Source organism: Natator depressus, chromosome 4 (assembly GCF_965152275.1).
Source record: "Natator depressus isolate rNatDep1 chromosome 4, rNatDep2.hap1, whole genome shotgun sequence".
Lineage (NCBI taxonomy): Eukaryota > Metazoa > Chordata > Testudines > Cheloniidae > Natator > Natator depressus.
In genome coordinates, this window is record NC_134237.1 from 141,469,620 (window position 1) to 141,488,457 (window position 18,838).

Genomic DNA, 18,838 nt, shown 5'->3' on the forward strand with positions numbered 1-18,838 from the left:
GGGGCGGGGCCCGGGGGCGGCTGCGGGAGGCCGGAGCGGGCTGCAGCGGCCGCCGGAAGAAAGCGGGACCCGGGGGGCCTAGAATGGGGCCGGGGCTCGGGCTCCTGCTCCTGCTGCTGGGGGCTGGCGCGCGCTCCGCCGTGCCCCGCACAGAGAGACCCTTCCCGGGTAAGGGCGGGCGGGCGGGCGGGCGCTGCCGGGCGGGGTGCCCATCTCCCGGGTCCCGGCGGGGGGGGCGTTTCCGTCTCCCCGGGGTCCCGGCGGGGGGGGCCCTACCGCCCTGGCGCGCCGGGTGCTGCTGCCCGACCCCGGTAGCCAGCTGCCGAGCCGGGGGGGGTCGAGCCGAGCCGGGCGGGGCTGCCGAGCCGAGCCGGGCGGGGCCGAGCCGGGGGCTGCCGAGCCGAGCCGGGCGGGGCCGAGCCGGGGGGGTCGAGCCCGGGGCTGCCGGGCGGGGCCGAGCCGGGCGGGGCCGAGCCGGGGGGGGTCGAGCCGAGCCGGGCGGGGCCGAGCCCGGGGCTGCCGAGCCGAGCCGGGCGGGGCCGAGCCGGGGGGGTCGAGCCCGGGGCTGCCGGGCGGGGCCGAGCCGGGCAGCCTCGGGACAGGGGGGCGGGGGCCGAGCGGCGGCCGCTGCGCACCGGAGCCGGGCGGGCGGGGAGCCGGGCACCGGCCCCGCCCGCAGACCCTCGCCGGCCGGCCCCCGGCCTCGCCCGGCCGGCCTGGGCACTGGCTGGATGATGTCACCCGCCGCCAGCGCAGCAGCCCCCAGCGGTGCCGAGCCCCCGGCCTGCGGGTTTGCGCCCGAGCGTGCCGGCTCTCGGGCAGGCTGCGGGCACCCGCCGCGGGCGGGGTCTGGCTCTGGCGGGGCGGGCGGCTCGGAGCGAGGCCCCGGCTCCGGCCGGGCGCGCTCCGCGGGGTGCCCGAGCGAGTGGGGCTGTCGAGGCTGCTGCCCCGTCCGCTGCGGGCCAGCTGTGTCGCGGGGAGCCGCGCGTGGACAGCGGCTCGTGGCAAAGGCCAAGGTGTCTTAGAATCACGTGAGAAGATCGTGATTTAGGTTAAAAACGAAGCACTCGCAAGTGAAAGCCCCAGTGTGGCCCCTGCGTGGCCCCGCGTTGTGATACAGCCCGTGAGGGGTCAGACGTTGTTATTTCGCAGGACCCCTGAGCCATTCAGTGAGGGGGCCTAAGGAGGCAAATTAAGGTTGGGCAGGAAAACAAATCTGGCATTTCTAACCGTTGGGTGCTTGGCTTTGCAGCCGTAATATTCTTTCAACGGAGCTTTTTAAAACAGAGCTTCCGAGCCTTTCTTCAGGAACTGGAGAAATCAAACCCTAATTCAGCCACCTGGCTAATCAGCAACGTTAGAACCGTTGGATCCACAGCACCTGCGTATCACTTGAGCTGAGGGGGTAGCTGAAGCCGGTGGCAGGTTGTCCCCCTCTACCTGGGCCAGACAGTAGAGGGAGACGGGGCATGGATTCTTGGCAGTGGGCTTCACAGCTATTTGGCAACAGCAGAAGAACCTTGAGATTCAGTTGAGGCTTCTGTCCCTGGTTCTGAGGGGAGTGTGCTATAGTGGTTATCAACCCACCCTGCCTTCCAGCCTGTCCTTGTCTTATTGAATTTATTCAATTCAAGTCTTGTTACAGTGGTAGCCACAGTTTATACTGTGTACAATACGCCTGGTTGTGTTTCTTGCTCCACTTGTGTTTAGCGGTGATTTTTTTTCTTGGTTTGGGTGGATAACTGGGAGAAATGATCTGTAGCCTTGTATCATCTATGGTAGAGGTTGAAAGCCACTCCAGACTACTGTACCCCTTTCAGAAGTTTGATTTGTCTTGCATATCCCCAAGTTTCACCTCACTTAAAAACTATTTGTTTACAAAATCAGGCATCAAAATACAAAAGTGTCACAGCCCACTAGTACTGAAAACTTGCTGACTTTCTCATTTTTACCATATAATTATAAAATAAAGCAATTGGAATATAAGTATTGTACCTACCTTTCAGTGTATAGTATATAGAGCAGTATAAAAAACTCATTGAATGAAATTTTAGTTTGTACTGACTTTGCTAGTGCTTTTTATGTCGCCTGTTGTAAAACTAGGCAAATATCTAGATGAGTTGATGTACCCCCTGGAAGACCTCTGTGTACCCCCAGGGGCACATGTACCCCTGGTTGAGACTACTAACCTGTGGGTTCCTTGGAGGCTGAAATAAATGCACATCCCTTGCTGCTGGTCTCTTAGCCCTTGTCTTCGCTAGGAAAAAGTGTGTTCTTACTTTGTTAGCTAATGTGGTAACTAAAAGGGGCAAAATGCTAATAGAGACCAGGAGGTTGTAGCTTTAACATGAGTTATTAGCAAATCAAGGTAAGTCCTAGGCTCTCCCAGTGTCTTTATCTTAACCTTCTAACACATGTGAAATGTTGTAACAGAAAGGTACAATCTGCCTTGGTTTCCCTAGGAAGTTACCACATATTAAGTAAGCGGTTCCTATGATTGGGATAGAATTTATTTGGAGACTTCTGTTTGTCAGTATAAATGCATTGCGTTAATGGAAGTAAATAAGCTATGCCTATTGGCTTATTATCGCCGCCATTTCCTGTAGCATTCATTATGTCGTCTTAACTCTCTCCCCCATCAGTGTGATCTACATTAACTCTACCTAAGTAGTACACCCTTCAGAAGAGTGATCTCCTCAGGACCTGTTATGTTTGTATAGGGCTGGGGCTCTGCATGGTCCCAGCTATACGTATTTTACTACCAATGTGCGGAAATGATTTCTGAGCCAGACAGTTTCGTGTGTGTAGTCGTGATGGGATATGGCTGCCCTTTTATAGCAGTCCTTTGTCCATAGCTTAAATTGATTAATTTATTGCATGTTTAGTATCAGGTTATATAATTATTGTAGAAATACCAGCCCTGCAGTAAGACTCAGGGACCAGGATCCTACTTAAGCTGCTGCCTCACTTGCCTGATGCTGGTTTTTAGAATATTGATTTTTTTTTTGTGTGTGTGTGTGTGCGCAAAGCCCATTGTTTGCTTGGCCCCATTCTTTCTGATGAATATCTGTGCAGAGTGATTTATACTTCTACAGGGAGGGTTGTAAATGCATTAGCTAGTTGAAGGAGAAAGCATGTAGCTGTATCAGACCCTGTAAAATGGAAAAGGTGGTAAAGGTAATGGCTTTTATTGGGCATACACAGGAGTTCAGATATAAAAGTAGGGGAACTCCAGGACACGGTGCAAATCCAGTTATGTCAAATGTTTCCTGATTGTGACTGATTAGATTTAGTGGAGAATAAAGTGTCCTACATTGCTTCGTTGTAGCTGTAGCTAATTTTATAAATCTTTGAAATGAGAAAATATGGATACCTGGGAAGGTTTACTTATAGGAACGTCTCTGTGTCTAAAGGCACTGAGCCAGGGAAGTTGGAATCCCACCTTTAAAACCCCGTTTTAAATGCTGCTTCTGCATGGGGGCAAGCAAGAATAAATGCACATAAAATGGCATTTTTGTCTTCTATGGGGAGGAGCTGATGTGGGTGCGCTGGCTAAAAGTTTTGCCTCTGTCTCCAGCAGGAGTAAAGGTTCGGGCCAATGTGCTGTAGGCAGCGAGGCAATGGCATAGGTACCAGCTTTCTAATTTCCCCGGGGTGCTCGACCCTCTGCCCCAGACCCCACCCCACTTCACCCCTTCCCTCAAGGCCTCACTCCTGCTGCTCTCATCAGGCCTCAAGCCAGCACTGCCTGGACTTGGCAGTGTGCTTTCCCCCAGACTAGCCGTAAGGTGTTGAGCTGGAAATCTCTCCATGAGATCTGAGAGAAGTAACATAAGAACGTAGATCTGGCAAGGACCTCCTGGGTCATTGTGTCCAGTCCCCTGCTGTCACAGGCAACCCCGTCAGATAGCACTGTTCATAAATTTATCAAGCTCCATCTTAAAAGGAGTTGGGTTGTTTGCCCCGACCCCTCCTATTGGGAAGCTGTTTCAGAACCTGCCATCTCTGATGGTAAGAAACCATCTCCAAATTTTCATCCTGAGTTTACTCTCGCACCAACACTGTCCTTCATCTTCAATAGCTTTTCTCCCTCTCTTGTGTTTACCCCTTGATGTATTTATAGAGAGCAATCAGATCCCCTCGCAGCCTTCATTTTGCTTGGCTAAACAAGTCAATCGTTTTTAGTATCTCCTTGTAAGATAGGTGGTTCTTTACTCTTGTCGCTGGAGAGCAAAACAGCATCAGAATTCAGAGTAGTAGCCGTGTTAGTCTGTATTCGCCAAAAGAAAAGGAGTACTTGTGGCACCTTAGAGACTAACCAATTTATTTGAGCATAAGCTTTCGTGAGCTACAGCTCACTTCATCAGATGCATTCAGTGGAAAATGGGGTTCTGTGCACTAGGCGGAGTGTGGGACCCCCTCTGAGTCTGGTACTAACTGGCAGCCCCAGAGGGTTGGGAGGGAGCAGGTAGACTGGGATCTCGGGTGTTTTCCACTCTCAGCTTTAGTTTAAAAAAAAAGAAAAGTCTTCAGCTGTTATGAAAGAAACCTTCAAAACATGAATCAAATGAAACTGATGTAGTGACGTCTTCCTGAGCCTGCAGAGATCCCGAAACAGTCGTTTATAAGTGTAAGCTGCCACGTTGCTGCCCCAAACGGGCCTTTTCATCCTTTCAGGTTTGCATTGGGGCTGATCTCTGCTGAACTTTAATCTTTAACACTGCTGGGGTGGATCTTTACTAGGGAAATGTTGTATTCTTACTTTGTCAGTGAACATAAGAATGGCCATACTGGGTCAGACCAAAGGTCCATCCAGCCCAGCATCCTGTCGGCCAACAGTGGCCAATGCCAGGTGCCCCAGAGGGAGTGAACCTAACAGGTAATGATCTAGTGATCTCTCTGCTGCCATCCATCTCCACCCTCTGACAAACAGGGGCTAGGGACACCATTCCTTACCCATCCTGGTTCATAGCCATTAAGTGAACACATGGTAACTAGCAAGGTGTACAAGTCTAGTGAAGACAAGGCCATTTGTAGTTTTACATTTTAGCAGGTTGAGGTTACAGCTATGGGAGCGCCTAGGGTTTACCATGGCCACCTTACATGTTAAAACTCCAGCGGTCTTGTCTTCACTGGGACTTTGCCATGTGTTGGCTAACGCAAGGTAAGAATGCACCTTCTCGCCTAGTGAAGGCAAGACTGTAACATGTCAGCAGAACGCTGTACAAACTCTTCATGTTGTTGCAGTTCTCACACTGTCCCGGTTACCTGGCCTCTGGCCCAGATCTAACCATTCTAAAACTCTGTCCTGGACTAGCTCTCAGGAGCTCACTTTCCTGACCACCTTGACTCTCCCTGTCTTCCCCTTAATTTCTCCTCATGGGACTTCACCTTCTTAGGGCCTGCTCCCGCTCCCATTGAAGTAAGTAGGAACTTTCTTAGCTATTTAACACAGCACTTCTGTTTCTATTTTCTCTTATAACTCGGCTCTGCCATTCCTGAAGGCTGCAGGTCATGCTTAGTCTTTTGTGTGCTGTCATCTTTGTCCTGGGTGGGTCGTGGGTTGGTTTCAATCCTTGTTAGTGAGGAGGGGAGGCTTTCGGAGAAGGCAAAGTTCACACCAGGACCCCAAAACACGGCTTTGGCACCTTCTGCTTTCTTGTGGAAACGAGTTCCCTTGCAAGAATGCTCTGAACTACTCACGCTGGTTCTGTCAGTAGCTGCGCTCACTGTAACATTGCCATCTCAGACAGGCCCTGTATGCCCTGGCCATGCCGGCCTCTGCAGTGTGCTCCCTGCCCTCCCACTACCTCCTTTCTTAATCACTGTGGACAACACGCCCATCCTGCCTGTTACTCAGGCTCGTAGCCTGGGTGTCACCTTTGACCTGGGCCCCTCTCTAGGTCCTCAGACCCATGCTAGGTCTACATCTTGCAGGTTCTTTCTGCATCATGTTTCCTAAGATATGGCCTTTCCAATCCATTCATGCAGCTAAAGCTCTCATCCAGGCTCCTGCTGTTCTCTTGTGGTGCTCCTCCTCAGTATCCATCTGTCGACTCTGGCCTGAGATTGTAAACTCTTTGGGGCAGGGACCATTTCTCTTCTGCATTTGTACAGTGCCTAGCACAGCGGGGCCTTGGCCCAGAACTAGAGCTTTTCGGTGCTGTGGTAATGCAAATAACCTATCTCCACTGGAAGCAAAGTTACACTGGTTTTTCTTTTCAGAGTAGTAGCCGTGTTAGTCTGTATTTGCAAAAAGAAAAGGAGGACTTGTAGCACCGTAGAAACTAACCAATTTATTTGAGCATAAGCTTTCGTGAGTTACAGCTCACTTCATTGGATGCACTGGTTTTTCTGGGGCTGAATTGATAATGAATAACCTGATTGGGCCCAGCCCTTGTCTCTCTTTCTGTTGGTCAGTACAAAGGAATGACATTCTGAACAAAGATTTTGAAGCATCCGAGGTGTTGCAGGGACTGAGCTGTATAGTGGCAGGGGGAGGTATGGGCTCAAGACTGAGGGGAGTGGCTGGGAGAATGGGGAAGGGAAAGAGTAGACAGCTCTTCCACTCCAGTGTAGGGTGACCAGATAGCAAGTGTGAAAAATTAGGATGGGTGGGGGTAATAGGATCCTATATAAGACAAAGCCCCTAATATTTGGGCATCTGGTCACCCTCCTCCAGGGTAAGGGAAGTCCTGCTGTGAGCAGCTGGCTGGGGGCTGCATATCTGACTTGAATTCCAGGCTAAACTTTCAAATGGAATCAACCTTTCCATGTTTGGAGGCAGCTTCCCCTCCAAGTTAGTTGGAAGCTGCATTAAAGCGAGCATGACTTACTGCATTGAGCAATCTCCTGGGGATGCTTGGCTCTGTCTCCTGGGGCTGGCAGCCCTGCTTTGAAGAGTCTAGGGTGCTTGGCAGAGCCCAGATATCAGGTTTCACCCCCCCATCTCCTGCACCAGAACACAGTGAAGAGTTTATGGTTGGCTTGAGAGCCTGGCCTCTGGGGTAGGGCGTGTGCACGTCTTGCCTCCCAGAATCCTGTTCTCAAATCTGTACAGATCGTAGCAAAGGAGAGTCCTTGCCCTGCAAAGTCAACCTGAAGCGAGCAGACCCCATTGGCTGGGTGGAGGTGGTGACTGTTACCTGGCTGAGTCTAGCTAACCCCTCCTTACCTGCAGCATGAAAGGGAGGGTGTGGGTGGCACTTCACTGTGTTCCCTCTCCTCTAATCTCCTGCTGTCTGACCTGCCCAGCGATACACCTGCCGAGGACAGATTACAGTATGTGCCGTGTCTGGCATGCAAGCAGACTCTTTCCAGCAGCGCATGTGCTTTGCTTGGCTAACCAAAACTTCATCTGGCATCAGTGGAGGGCGCTGGTGCTCGGGTGGGGCTCTACGCAACCCCATCCTCTGCCCTCCCCATGCTAGGTTCATAGCTTTCAAGACCAGAGGGGGCCGTTACAATAATTTAGTCTGAGCTGTATAACACAGGCCAGAGAAACTCACCTGTGGTTCTTGCGTCCAGCTCATGACTTCTGGTTGAGCTAAAGTCTCCTTTAGAAAGGGACCTCTAAGCTTGATTTTAAAGACTTTACGGGACAGAGAATTCACCACATCCCGCAATAACTTGTTCCAATGGTAATTACCCTCACTGGTGAAAAGGTGTATTTCTAGTCTAAATCTGTCCAGCTTCAGCTTCCAGTCGTTGGATTTTATTTCTGCCTTTTTTTTTTATGTTGGATTAAAGAGTGGTCTGTTCTGGGAGAAGGGGCTCTTGCTGTGAGCAGAGCCTGGCATGCTCTGCAGGAAGGCTGACGGTGGTAATGGCTCCGTGGAAGCTGGGCGTGTGGGAGCCCTTTTGGTTGGGCCCGTAGAAGGGAGAGGCCATATCTCTTTCCTTGCCTTTCGTGTGTGGGGGTGGTGGTGGTGATGGAGATGAAGTGAATTGAGTGGGCATTGCTGACCGGAGCTGCCAGGGTCCCTTTTCAACTGGGCATTCCAGTCGAAAACTGAACGCCTGGCAACTCTAGCATAGATACAATGTCTGTCTGTCTCAGAGTTGGTTTGTGCCTGGGGCAGCCCATTCCTCTAAGCTATTATCCCACATTGGCTGTGCACTTGGCTGGGTGTGGCTGCATTGGTCACACTTGGGATTTATTTTCTGTCTTCGCAACCCATAAGAGTTAGAAACCTGAGCTTGCATTCTGTACCTGGATTCCGCAGCTGTAACTCACACAGTGCAATAGCATTAGCCAGCTCCCACCTCTGAGATGTCATTGCGCTGAACGCACTCGGGGACACAGCTGCAAACAGGGTGAGTTACCCCGTAAACATGAACTGTGGGAACCCAAGGGGGATGAGGCTGTGTAGCCAGGGGGGAGAGGCTGCTACCGCTGTGTATGAGGCTTGGTTGGAGGGGTTCGTCCCATGTATCTGGTCCCCACAGTATCCCTGTAGTGCTGCATACATGACTAAGATTAGGTCACTTACTGGGTCTGGATTAGGTCTCCAGGTTTTTATGCTTGGGAGACTTGGCGCTGTGAAACAGCTGAAGCAATGGCTGGTAATCCCTAATCCCTGCCGTGCAGGCCATGTCTCATCTCTGCAGTGCCACTGGCGTGCAGTCAGCCCAGCTCCTGCCTGCTGCCTGGGCTGTTGTGGTGAGCGGTTTGCAGAAGGAGTTGACTGTGTCTGAAAATAAACCCTTCCTCTGTTAAATGAGAAGTGGAGCAATGGAAGCGGTCTCCTGTTGTGACCTGCCCAACTATAGCAAAAACAATGAGGAGTCCTGTGCCACCTTAAAGATCTGGAGAGTAGGTCTGCTGATGGAGGTCTCTAGGAGGAAGTGGGAACGAGAGGAGGTTTAGAGCAGATTCTGTCCCCAGAGAGAGACGTTCAGAGGGAAGTAAAACACATGTTGCCTCTAACCTGCTGGGGGCAGGCCTTGGACTGGGCTGGTGCGTGGTGCACTGGTACAGCTCAGACTGTTTGCTTGTTCTATAGAACCTCAGCTTTCATGGTTTTTAAATGAGGAAGGGTTGGTCTGTCAGTACTGCTTTTGCTATTGCTAAGGCTACGGTTTACTCACTGGTGGTAAAAGTCACGGGCAATAAACAAAAAGTCACTAAATCTTAGATGCTGGGGGAGGGGGTGCTCCAGCGGTTGCTACTGCTCTGGAGGCTCTAACTGTTCGCATTTGAGGCTTTATTGCAGTGTGAGGTGTGTATCACCAACACAGAGGTGAGTCTGCCAGGAGCTGTGGTGTGCCGGCTCTGGGAGCTGTAGTGCAGGTGCCCAGAGAGGATGACTGTAAACTTTGGCATTAACTATTTCATCCCTCAGATGGGAGGGTCACAGATCTGCCCAGCCTACTGAGCTGGTGTCTTATTGGGTGGTACTAGTTGGTGGCGCTGGGTAGCTACCACCGCTGAGGGGGAGTTGGGGCTGGCAGAGCGGCACTGTCCTGTTTTTGAACAGCTGTGTGATCTAGTGTGAACGGTTTCAGAGTAACAGCCGTGTTAGTCTGTATTCGCAAAAAGAAAAGGAGGACTTGTGGCACCTTAGAGACTAACAAATTTATTTGAGCTTTTGTGAGCTACAGCTCACTTCATGCATTGTTAACCCTAACCCTAAGCTGCCCTGCTGGTGGCTGGAAGAGCACTTCCCCTTGTCTGCACAGAGAGCGGAGGTCTTTTCTCCCCTAAAATCCATTTGGAAGCTGAAGCTGGTGACCTGCATGCTGAGCAATGCTGCGTGTGCAAACACCTTGCACCCGTGGGCTGGCAGCTGCCCTGGTGGCATGTGTGAACCTATTTCTCCCGCATGATGCTGCTGCTCTTGTGGTTAGTGGGCAGATGCTGGGGCTGGAGTGGGAGAAAGGAGGTGCTGACAAGTTGTTCTCTGTGGGATCCCTTAGCTTTGGAGTTTGATTCCAACTCCTCCACTGCCCCCAGTCTGCAATAGCCTGGACTGACTGACCTTAGGGTGTGCTGCCCTGTTCAGGGTGGGGGTGGGGGCGGGGGCAGGGAAGTGGCTGTGGTTTGCACCTGGGCGGTGGCTGGAATAGCTGTAGTTACATGGGGGAGGGAAGGCTGCTGGCTGGCTGTGTTTAAACCTTCAGTCAAAGCCTGGCCTGAGGGAGAGGCTTTGTATTTGCATGTAAGCTAACATGAACAGCTGGGAGTCACAATCGCTGCCCCATGGTGGGAAGGGGAAGATCAGAAGATCCAGGGACTAGAGCTACACCAGCAAAGAGAGAGTGTAGCTGAACAAGGGAACTTTCTAATTGGCAAGATTTACACAGGAGAAGCCAGCTAACAAGATTTACCCAGGGGAAGCGGAGGCGCTCTGCAGAGTTGTGGAGCTGTCAGTTGCACACAGGACGTATGCTGAGAACTGTCTCCTTTCGGTTTTTATGGTTGCAGGTGTGGCCCAGCACAGGAGGGAAATAGCTCTCTGCCTGAAATCCCAAGCTCATGGTGCTGCTGAGGAAGAGAAGCTGGTCTCTTGGTTTCAGTGGAATAGTCAGAGGGCAGCTTATTTTCCCCTTTCCCCCAGTCCATGGCATCTGCTCCAGTGGAAATCCTGCACCAGGGAGGAGAGTCAGAGGGTTTTTTCAAGTTACAGCAGCTCTTGAGTCCGCCGTGGGCAGTGACTCCATCCTGGGGTGCTGAAGCCCAGAGTGGAATGAGAAGAGTGTGCTTTACTTCCCCCTCTCCCTCAGGGCGACTTCTCTCAGTCAGACACAGAGTGCAAAGTAACTGTGTGGGCTCCAGCCTGGGTCCTGCCGCTGGCTGGCGTTCCTGAAGACCGGGTCACAGCAGGAGCATACAGCAAGAACAGGGGCGTGTGGGAGAAAAGTCCCCCTCGTACCTGGCCGGCCTCAGGAAGGCATGGGGGACTTGCTCTGAGAAGGAGTGCCGTCCCATTTGCACGAAGGGATTGACCTGTTGCTGCTTGCAGGGCCTGGCCTGGCCTGGCCTTGGTTTGACCGCTAGTGTGGAAGGAGCGGAAGTACTTCGCCCTGACCCAGGAAGGGCGCTTGGCCTCTCAGTTCTGTCAGTCACGGGTGCTCAGCTTACCGTGACATTTTGGCTCTTTGAGGTGCCGGTGCCACACATTCCCTGGGTCTGAGCCATTCTGGCGCTTCCTGCTTGTGCCCTGTCCTGCTGGCTGCAGTGACCCAAAAGCATCCGTACCAGCCTCAGGGTGCAGAGTCCACAGTGGCTGAGAGTTCTACACTTAGATTTTACCAACCAGTTAGCAAGTGTAAACTCCCCAGGTACTTAACAGCCTGTCCACGGAATCACAGATGGTCCCCTTGGGTGCTCCAACCTGTCTTTCTGCCAAAGAGTGTGTGTCTGTGATAGGTGGTCCCTTGCACCATGAATTACAGCAATATTCAGGTTGTTCCTGGTCCCAAAGGACCAGTCACTTACCAGAGATCTATTGTCCCACACCAAAGACAACACTTGTAGTTTATTACAGGATTGTCTACATGAAGATTTATTAAAAAGGAAATGAGTTATTTACAATGTTAAAGCAGGTGAGCATGCACGCGCACACAAATGAGTTACAATCTTACATTTCAAAAGGTAATATAGGCTTCTGTAATAAGCAAGATCTGTGTGTCCTTTAGGGCTAACCCAGGCTGAACAGCTGGGGATCCCTTGCTTATGTCTAGAAAACCTGGCCCCTTAGAGTCCAAGCAGCACCGAGATATAGTTCCTTCTTGTCAGGGGTTTTTATCCCCCTCCTTCTTTCTATTCTGAGCTGCAAACTCGGTTGAGGGGAGGAATCTGCTTGCATGACTCATCTTCAAGGGGGAGGGGGGACAAAACAACAAATGTCTTTTGTCCTCTTTGGCATCCCACAATAGTCTGTCTGGTCAATGGACCTTCCCTGTTGGGCAGGATGTTACATCTTCTGCTGGAGATGAGCCCTTCACACCAGTTAATGTGTCTGGTGAGTTACACAGTCTCAGAGGCTCACAGTACAGCCGCCCAGCTATTACCGTACAGCGTGGGAAACAGATGCTGAGAGTAAGGCCTGGTCTACGGTGGGGTGGGGGGATCGATCTAAGATACGTTGACTTCAGCTACACTATTCTCGTAGCTGAAGTTGCGTATCTTAGATCAACTTAGAATCACTTACTTCGCGTCCTCATGGCACGGGATCGACGGCCGCCGCTCCCCCGTCGACTCTGCTTCCGCCTCTCGCCCTGGTGGAGTTCCAGAGTCGACGGCAGAGCAATTGGGGATCCTTTTATCGCGTCTACACTAGAGGCGATAAATCGATCCCCGATAGATCGATCACTACCCATCGATCCGGCGGGTAGTGTAGACGTGGCCTACGATTAATGCTGGCAGCAGCTCACCAGCATCCCATAAAATCTAAACACATTCTTAGAACCCGAACACCTATTTTAACAATACACAGGGGAGCCAGGCTGATTCCAGCCATATATCTGTCCGTGCCCTAGGGAGACAGAGGGACTTTGGCACGAGCTGGCACCGGGTTGCCAGCATCATATGTACCATCCCTGGTAACCTTAGCCCAGCTAAGGTGGGTTGTGGATACCGATGGGGGTTTACACCCACAGTACATCCCAGCTGTGTTGGTGTTTCTGGGGCTTCTCTCCACTTCTCCCTTCCCAGGTACAGACTAGCATGACCCAACTCCGAGATCCCAGGGCATCAGTCAGGAGAACATCTCGCCATCTGAGCTTATGGGTGGGGTTCTGACCAGTGAGTGTGGAGCTGGCAGTGCTGCCCCAGAGCAGAATAAAATGGGAAGAGAAAGGGGCAGATCTGACTTTTCTGAGCACCAGCTTTGCTGTCTGTACGTAACTGTCTTGCCCTGTTGGATGCTGGCAGGACCGTTGCCAGCGGTGCCCCAAATTGAGTGAGAATTATGTGCTAACCCTGCTGGAGGCATGTGAGGTGAGGGCCCAAGAGAAGAGGGACCATTGTGAACGGGGCAAGGCCCAGTAGCAGTGTGAGGAGGCTTGTTCTGGGGCAGCCTGTTCAGTGCACACTGAGGTGGGCTGAAGCCTTGGCAGGGGTCAGGCTGTTCCCTGCCCTCTGACTGCCCTGACTCCTAGCCACACCTCTGCCCCCTGGCCACCTCCCTGAACTCCCCTGCTCCCTATCCAACCCCCCTGCTCCCTGACCCCTTACCACACTGCCTGGAGCACCGGTGGCTGGCGGCGCTACAGCCGTGCCGCCCAGAGCACCAGGACAGGCAGCCACGCCGCCTGGCTGGAGCCAGCCATGCCACTGCCCAGCACAGAGCACCGGGTCAGGCCGCGGCTCTGCAGCTGTGCTGCCCGGCAAGAGCTCGCAGCCCCACTGCCCAGAGCATTGCACCGGCGGCGCAGTGAGCTAAGGCTGTGGGGGAGGGGGAACAGCAGGGGAGGAGCTGGGGCTAGCCTCCCGGCCCCAGAGCTCGGGGGCCATGCGGGAGGGTCCTGTGGGCTGTAGTTTGCCCACCTCTGCTCTACAGCAAAGCCAAACTGAAGTTTGTTTCACAGACCCTGAGATCACGATTCAGATAAAAGCAAGTCTAATGTTTTGGAAACATAAGGTGACAAAAAGAAAACATAAAACACAATCAGCATTTCTCAAACGTGACCACCAGTGGATTTTTTGTGTGGCCGCAACCGTGTCAAATCATGGGCGGAGATTGTGGGGCCAAAGCAGCGGCCCCTACCTACAGCACCCCCTACCTACAGCACCCAGCTGTTACTCCTGATGAGCTATTTCCAAGGGAGGCGAGATATATGGCCTTGGTGTTGGCACTGGTGCCACCAGCAGGGATAGGTGCTCTGCAGTGCACAGCTACCTGGGGGCTCTGGGCAGTGCCTCTGGAGAGAAATGGGGCCGGTGTGTGCGGTGTCAGAGGTGGCTCTTGTTGGTGGAGGCAGCTGCAGTGCTCGGTCACTGGGGCACCTCCTTGGGCATCTCCCCACTCCTGCCTGGCCAGGGCATGGGGAGCCTGGACTCCCTCGGCAGCCAGTAAGTTCCCGACCCACCTTTCCTGGGGTGGGCTCTCACTGAAGGGCTGCGGGAGGCAGGGACAGAGAGACAGCTTTGTCAGAGAGGCCACCAGCAAGAGTTGCTGGCTGCACTCTAAGACCACTTGCTCTAGCCTAGATTTATTAACAAGTTACTCTAGTAAGAGATTGCTTGCCCTGACTCTCACTGCTGTGTGTGGCTGACAGTGGCTGCACAAACGAGTCCGTCCTGGAGAGCCTTCTCTTTGCGTATGAGCCGGTTGCTGTGCTTGAATTTCTTCCCTGTGGTGGCAAGTTACAATATCAGTAGCAACTCGCTGAAGGCTCTGCGAAGAGATGAGATGGTACAGGCCAGACTGTGAGCCCAGCCCTGCATTCGTGGTGTTTGTGAGGCTCCTCTTCCTGACCCTCCTCCTACCTCTCTGGGAGCTTTCTGCTTTGCAGTGTCTGAACTTGTCAGCACAAATGTGCTGGGCTGGGGCCAGCACTCTCTTGCAGCAGCCCGGAGAGGATGGCAGGTTTGTTCTGATGGGGAGGCGTGACCACAGCACATTGGAGCCCTGCTCATAGACAACGATCCCAATGCTCTAGGGCTGTACAAACACATAAGAACGTCCATACTGGGTCAGACCAAGGTCCATCTAGCCCAGTATCCTGTCTTCCAACAGGCCAATGCCAGGTGCCCCAGAGGGAGTGAACAGAGCAGTAATCATCAAGTGATCCATCCCATCGCCCATTCCCAGCTTCTGGCAAACAGAGGTTAGGGACGCCATCCCTGCCCATCCTGGCTAATAGCCATTGATGGACCGATCCTCCTTGAATTTATCTAGTTCTTTTTTGAACCCTGTTATAGTCTTGGCCTTCACAACATCCTCTGGCAAGGAATTCCACAGGCTGACTGTGTGTTGTGTGGAAAAAATACTTCCTTTTGTTTGTTTTAAACCTGCTGCCTATTAATTAAATTTGGTGACCCGTAGCTCTTGTGTTATGAGAAGCAGTAAATAACACTTCCTTATCTACTTTCTCCACACCAGTCATGATTTTATAGACCTCTATCATATCCCCCCCTTAGTCGTCTCTTTTCCAAGCTGAAAAGTCCTAGTCTTATTAATCTCTCCTCATATGGCAGCCGTTCCATACCCCTAATCATTTTTGTTTCCCTTTTTTGAACCTTTTCCAATTCCAGTGTCTTTTTTTTTTTTTTTTTTTTTTTTTTTTTGAGACAGGGTGACCACAACTGCAGGCAGCATTCAGGGTGTGGGCGTAGCATGGATTTATATAGAGGCAACATGATATTTTCTCTCCTATTATCTCTCCCTTTCTTAATGATTCCCAGCATTCTAGTCGCTTTTTTGACGGCCGCTGACATTGAGTGGATGTTTTCAGAGAACTATCCACAATGACTCCATGATCATCTTTCAACAAAAAGATGATCCTTTCTTTCTCAGTGTAATACCTTGTGGGCCCCTTGACTGGCTGCAAGGGACAGGGGAGGGGCTGGCAGCAGTTCACCAAGAGAAGACTGATTTCAGAGTAACAGCCGTGTTAGTCTGTATTTGCAAAAAGAAAAGGAGTACTTGTGGCACCTTAGAGACTAACCAATTTATTTGAGCATAAGCTTTCGTGAGCTCATGCTCAAATAAATTGGTTTGTCTCTAAGGTGCCACAAGTACTCCTTTTTCTTTTTGCAAGAGAAGACTGTTACGCTTGCTCTTCTTCCCTGGAGAACAGATGGCTGTGAAATGGGGAACTGGGGCATCCCTGTATTTCCCTTCTTTATAAAAACCTGCCCTTCCTGCATGATACCTACATGTAATGCCCATGAACGAACTCATCAGCTCTCGGACAGCTGCGGAGTGATCTGGAAGGCTGGGCACTTGGCCAGCTGATTGACTGAGCCCTGATGATGCCACGAGTGTCTTGTTTATTGGCTGAGCGTCTAGTTACTCAGCATCCTGCTCAGGGAGCTCCATGGAAGCTTATCTGAGCAGGCTTCCCCCTATTGCTGCTCCTGCAGTTAAATGTCATTCTTAAACTTTCCCCAGGCTCCAGTACACTGTCCCCGGCCAGGCAGAAAGCCTACCTTTCCTTCCCTGCTGTCCATCCCCCGTACCTTGACTGTCTGTCTGAAATGGCTCTATTCTGCCATGCTGTGCCTTGGGGCTTGTACTGTGACGTTGCACTGATATGCTTTATGGAAATATGCTTATGAATATGACGTAACTGGAATATGCTTTACGCTAAATACACCTTGTATGGTGTCATTAGAAAGCTTATCTATTGAGTGCGTTCATCCTATTTGTATGCATGTATCATTCTTGTATCTGAAGCTAGAAATAGGAAGTGTAACTCTGAGGTCCTATTGCAATTATACAAAGAGTGGGCCATTAATGGTGGCTTAGAATCTTGATGGCTCCCATTGACTAGGACAACTGGTTGTGAATGGGTTTATTTACCTGCAAGCCTTCCTGCATAGGTGTGGGTCAGCCTGTGGGTAATGAAAAATGATCTCTCACAGGGACTTGTGACCATGTCACGTCATGCTGGAATCCATCTTAAATCTGGAATCCATTTAGGAGGAGGGTGGGGACCTAGAGAGACAAAAGATTCCTGCCTTGTGCCAAAGCTATAAAAGGGGGTGGAGCAGGACAAAGAGGTGCCAGTCATGAGAGAGCCCCTGATTAACAGGTAAAATGTCTGCTGGAACTAACAAGGACTGTACCAGGGGAAAGGATTGGGCCCAGACTAGGAAGGAGTCTAGTCTGTGAAAGAAGCTTATTGGAACAGCTCTGAGGGTGAGATATTACCTATAATCAGTTTCTTAATGTATTAGGCTTAGACTTGTGTGTGTTTGCTTTATTTTGCTTGGTAACTTACTTTGTTCTGTGTTATTACTTGAAACCACTTAAATCCTACTTTTTATATTTAATAAAATCACTTATAGTTTATTAATGAACCCAGAGTAAGTGATTAATACCTGGGGGAGCAAACAGCTGTGCATATCTATCAGTGTTATAGAGGGCGGACAATTTGAGTTTACCCTGTATAAGCTTTATACAGAGTAAAACGGATTTATTAGGGGTTGGATCCCATTGGGAACTGGGTGTCTGGGTGCTGGAGATAGGTGACCTGCTGAGCAGTTTTTAGTTAAAGTCTGCAGCTTTGGAGGCGTGGCCTGGACCATGGGTCTGTGCTGCAACAGGCTAATGTGTCTGGCTCAATAAGGCAGGGTTCTGGAAGTCCCAAGTTGTCACGGAAAACGGGCTCAGAAGTAATTTCAGCACATCAGGTGACAGTCCCAGGTAGAAACCCTACCCTTCCTTCTCTGCTGTCCATCCCCCCTACCTTGGCTGTCTGTCTGAAATGGCTTTGTTCTGCCATGTGGGTGGGACTAGCTTACCTGTGGCTGTATCCATACAGGGCTTTCCCTTTCCAGTATTTCACTAGGATCAGTGCAGTTCCCCAGGTGGGTGGACTGGAAGGAAATGGATCAACAACCTTGCAGGTAAAGTTTGCAGATGACAAAGCTTGCTGTGGTGGTAAATAAGGGCAGGTTCTGTAAACTGGACAAAACACAGCAAGTTTTAATAAAACCAAAGGCAAGTTTATACCTGTGGGAACGAAGAATGTGGGTCACATTTAGAATCGTAGAATATCAGGGTTGGAAGGGACCTAGGGAGATCATCTAGTCCAACCGCCTGTTCAAAGCATGACCAATCCCCAACTAAATCATCCCAGCCAGGGCTTTGTCAAGCCTGACCTTGAAAACGTCGAAGGAAGGAGATTCCACCACCTCCCTAGATAACCCATTCCAGTGCTTCATCGCCCTCCTAGTGAAAAAGTTTTTCTTAATATCCAACCTAAACCTCCCCCACTGCAACTTGAGACCATTACTCCTCGTTCTGTCATCTGGTACCACTGAGAACAGTTAGATCCATCCTCTTTGGAACCCCCTTTTCGGTAGTTGAAAGCAGCTATCAAATTCCCCCTAATTCTTCTCTTCTGCAGACTAAACAATCCCAGTTCCCTCAGCCTCTACTCACAAGTAAAGTGCTCCAGCCCCCTAATAATTTTTGTTGCCCTCTGCTGGACTCTTTCCAATTTTTCAACATCCTTCTTGTAGTGTGGGACCAAAGCTGGATACAGTACTCCAGATGAGGCCTCATCAATTCCAAATAGAGGGGAATGATCACATCCCTTGATCTTCTGGCAATGCTCCTACTTATACAGCCCAAAATGCTGTTAGCCTTCTTGATAACAATGGCACACTGTTGACTCATATCCAGCTTCTTGTTCACTATAACCTCTGTCCTTTTCTGCAGAACTGCTGCCTAGCCATTTGGTCCCTAGTCTGTAGCAGTGCATGGGATTCTTCCATCCTAAGTGCAGGACTCTGCACTTGTCCTTGTTGAACCTCAACAGATTTCTTTTGGCCCAATCCTTTAATTTGTCTAGGTCCCTCTGTATACTATCCCTACCTCCAGCATATCTACCTCTCCTCCCAGTTTAGTGTCATCTGCAAACTTGCTGAGGGTGCAGTCCACGCCATCCTCCAGATCATTACTGAAGATATTGAACAAAATCGGCCCCAGGACCAACCCTTGAGGCACTCCGCTTGATATTGGCTGCCAACTAGACATGGAGCCATTGATCACTACCTGTTGAGCCTGACAATCTAGCTAGCTGTCTATCCACCTTATAGTCCATTCAGCTCATACTTCTTTAACTTGCTGGCAAGAATACTGACAGAAGGAGCTTAATCTACATAGCTTATCGAAGAGAAGGTTGAGAGGTGACTTGATCACAGTCTACAAGGTCTTGC

At 51.0% G+C, this 18,838-nt stretch overlaps 1 protein-coding gene across 3 annotated transcripts in view; it reads left to right on the forward strand.

Annotated features, from left to right (window-relative positions):
- The first annotated feature begins 20 nt into the window (after positions 1–20).
- Positions 21–18,838, forward strand: part of SEMA4F (ssemaphorin 4F) — a 149,469-nt gene continuing 130,651 nt past the window's right edge. For all 3 annotated transcript variants that reach the window (XR_012639407.1, XR_012639408.1, XM_074952051.1), the window contains exon 1: positions 21–168. Coding sequence is in view for 1 of the 3 variants with exons in the window: in XM_074952051.1 (XP_074808152.1) it covers positions 84–168 (85 nt within the window). In the remaining 2 variants the exon portion in view is untranslated. The remainder of the gene's footprint in view (positions 169–18,838) is intronic.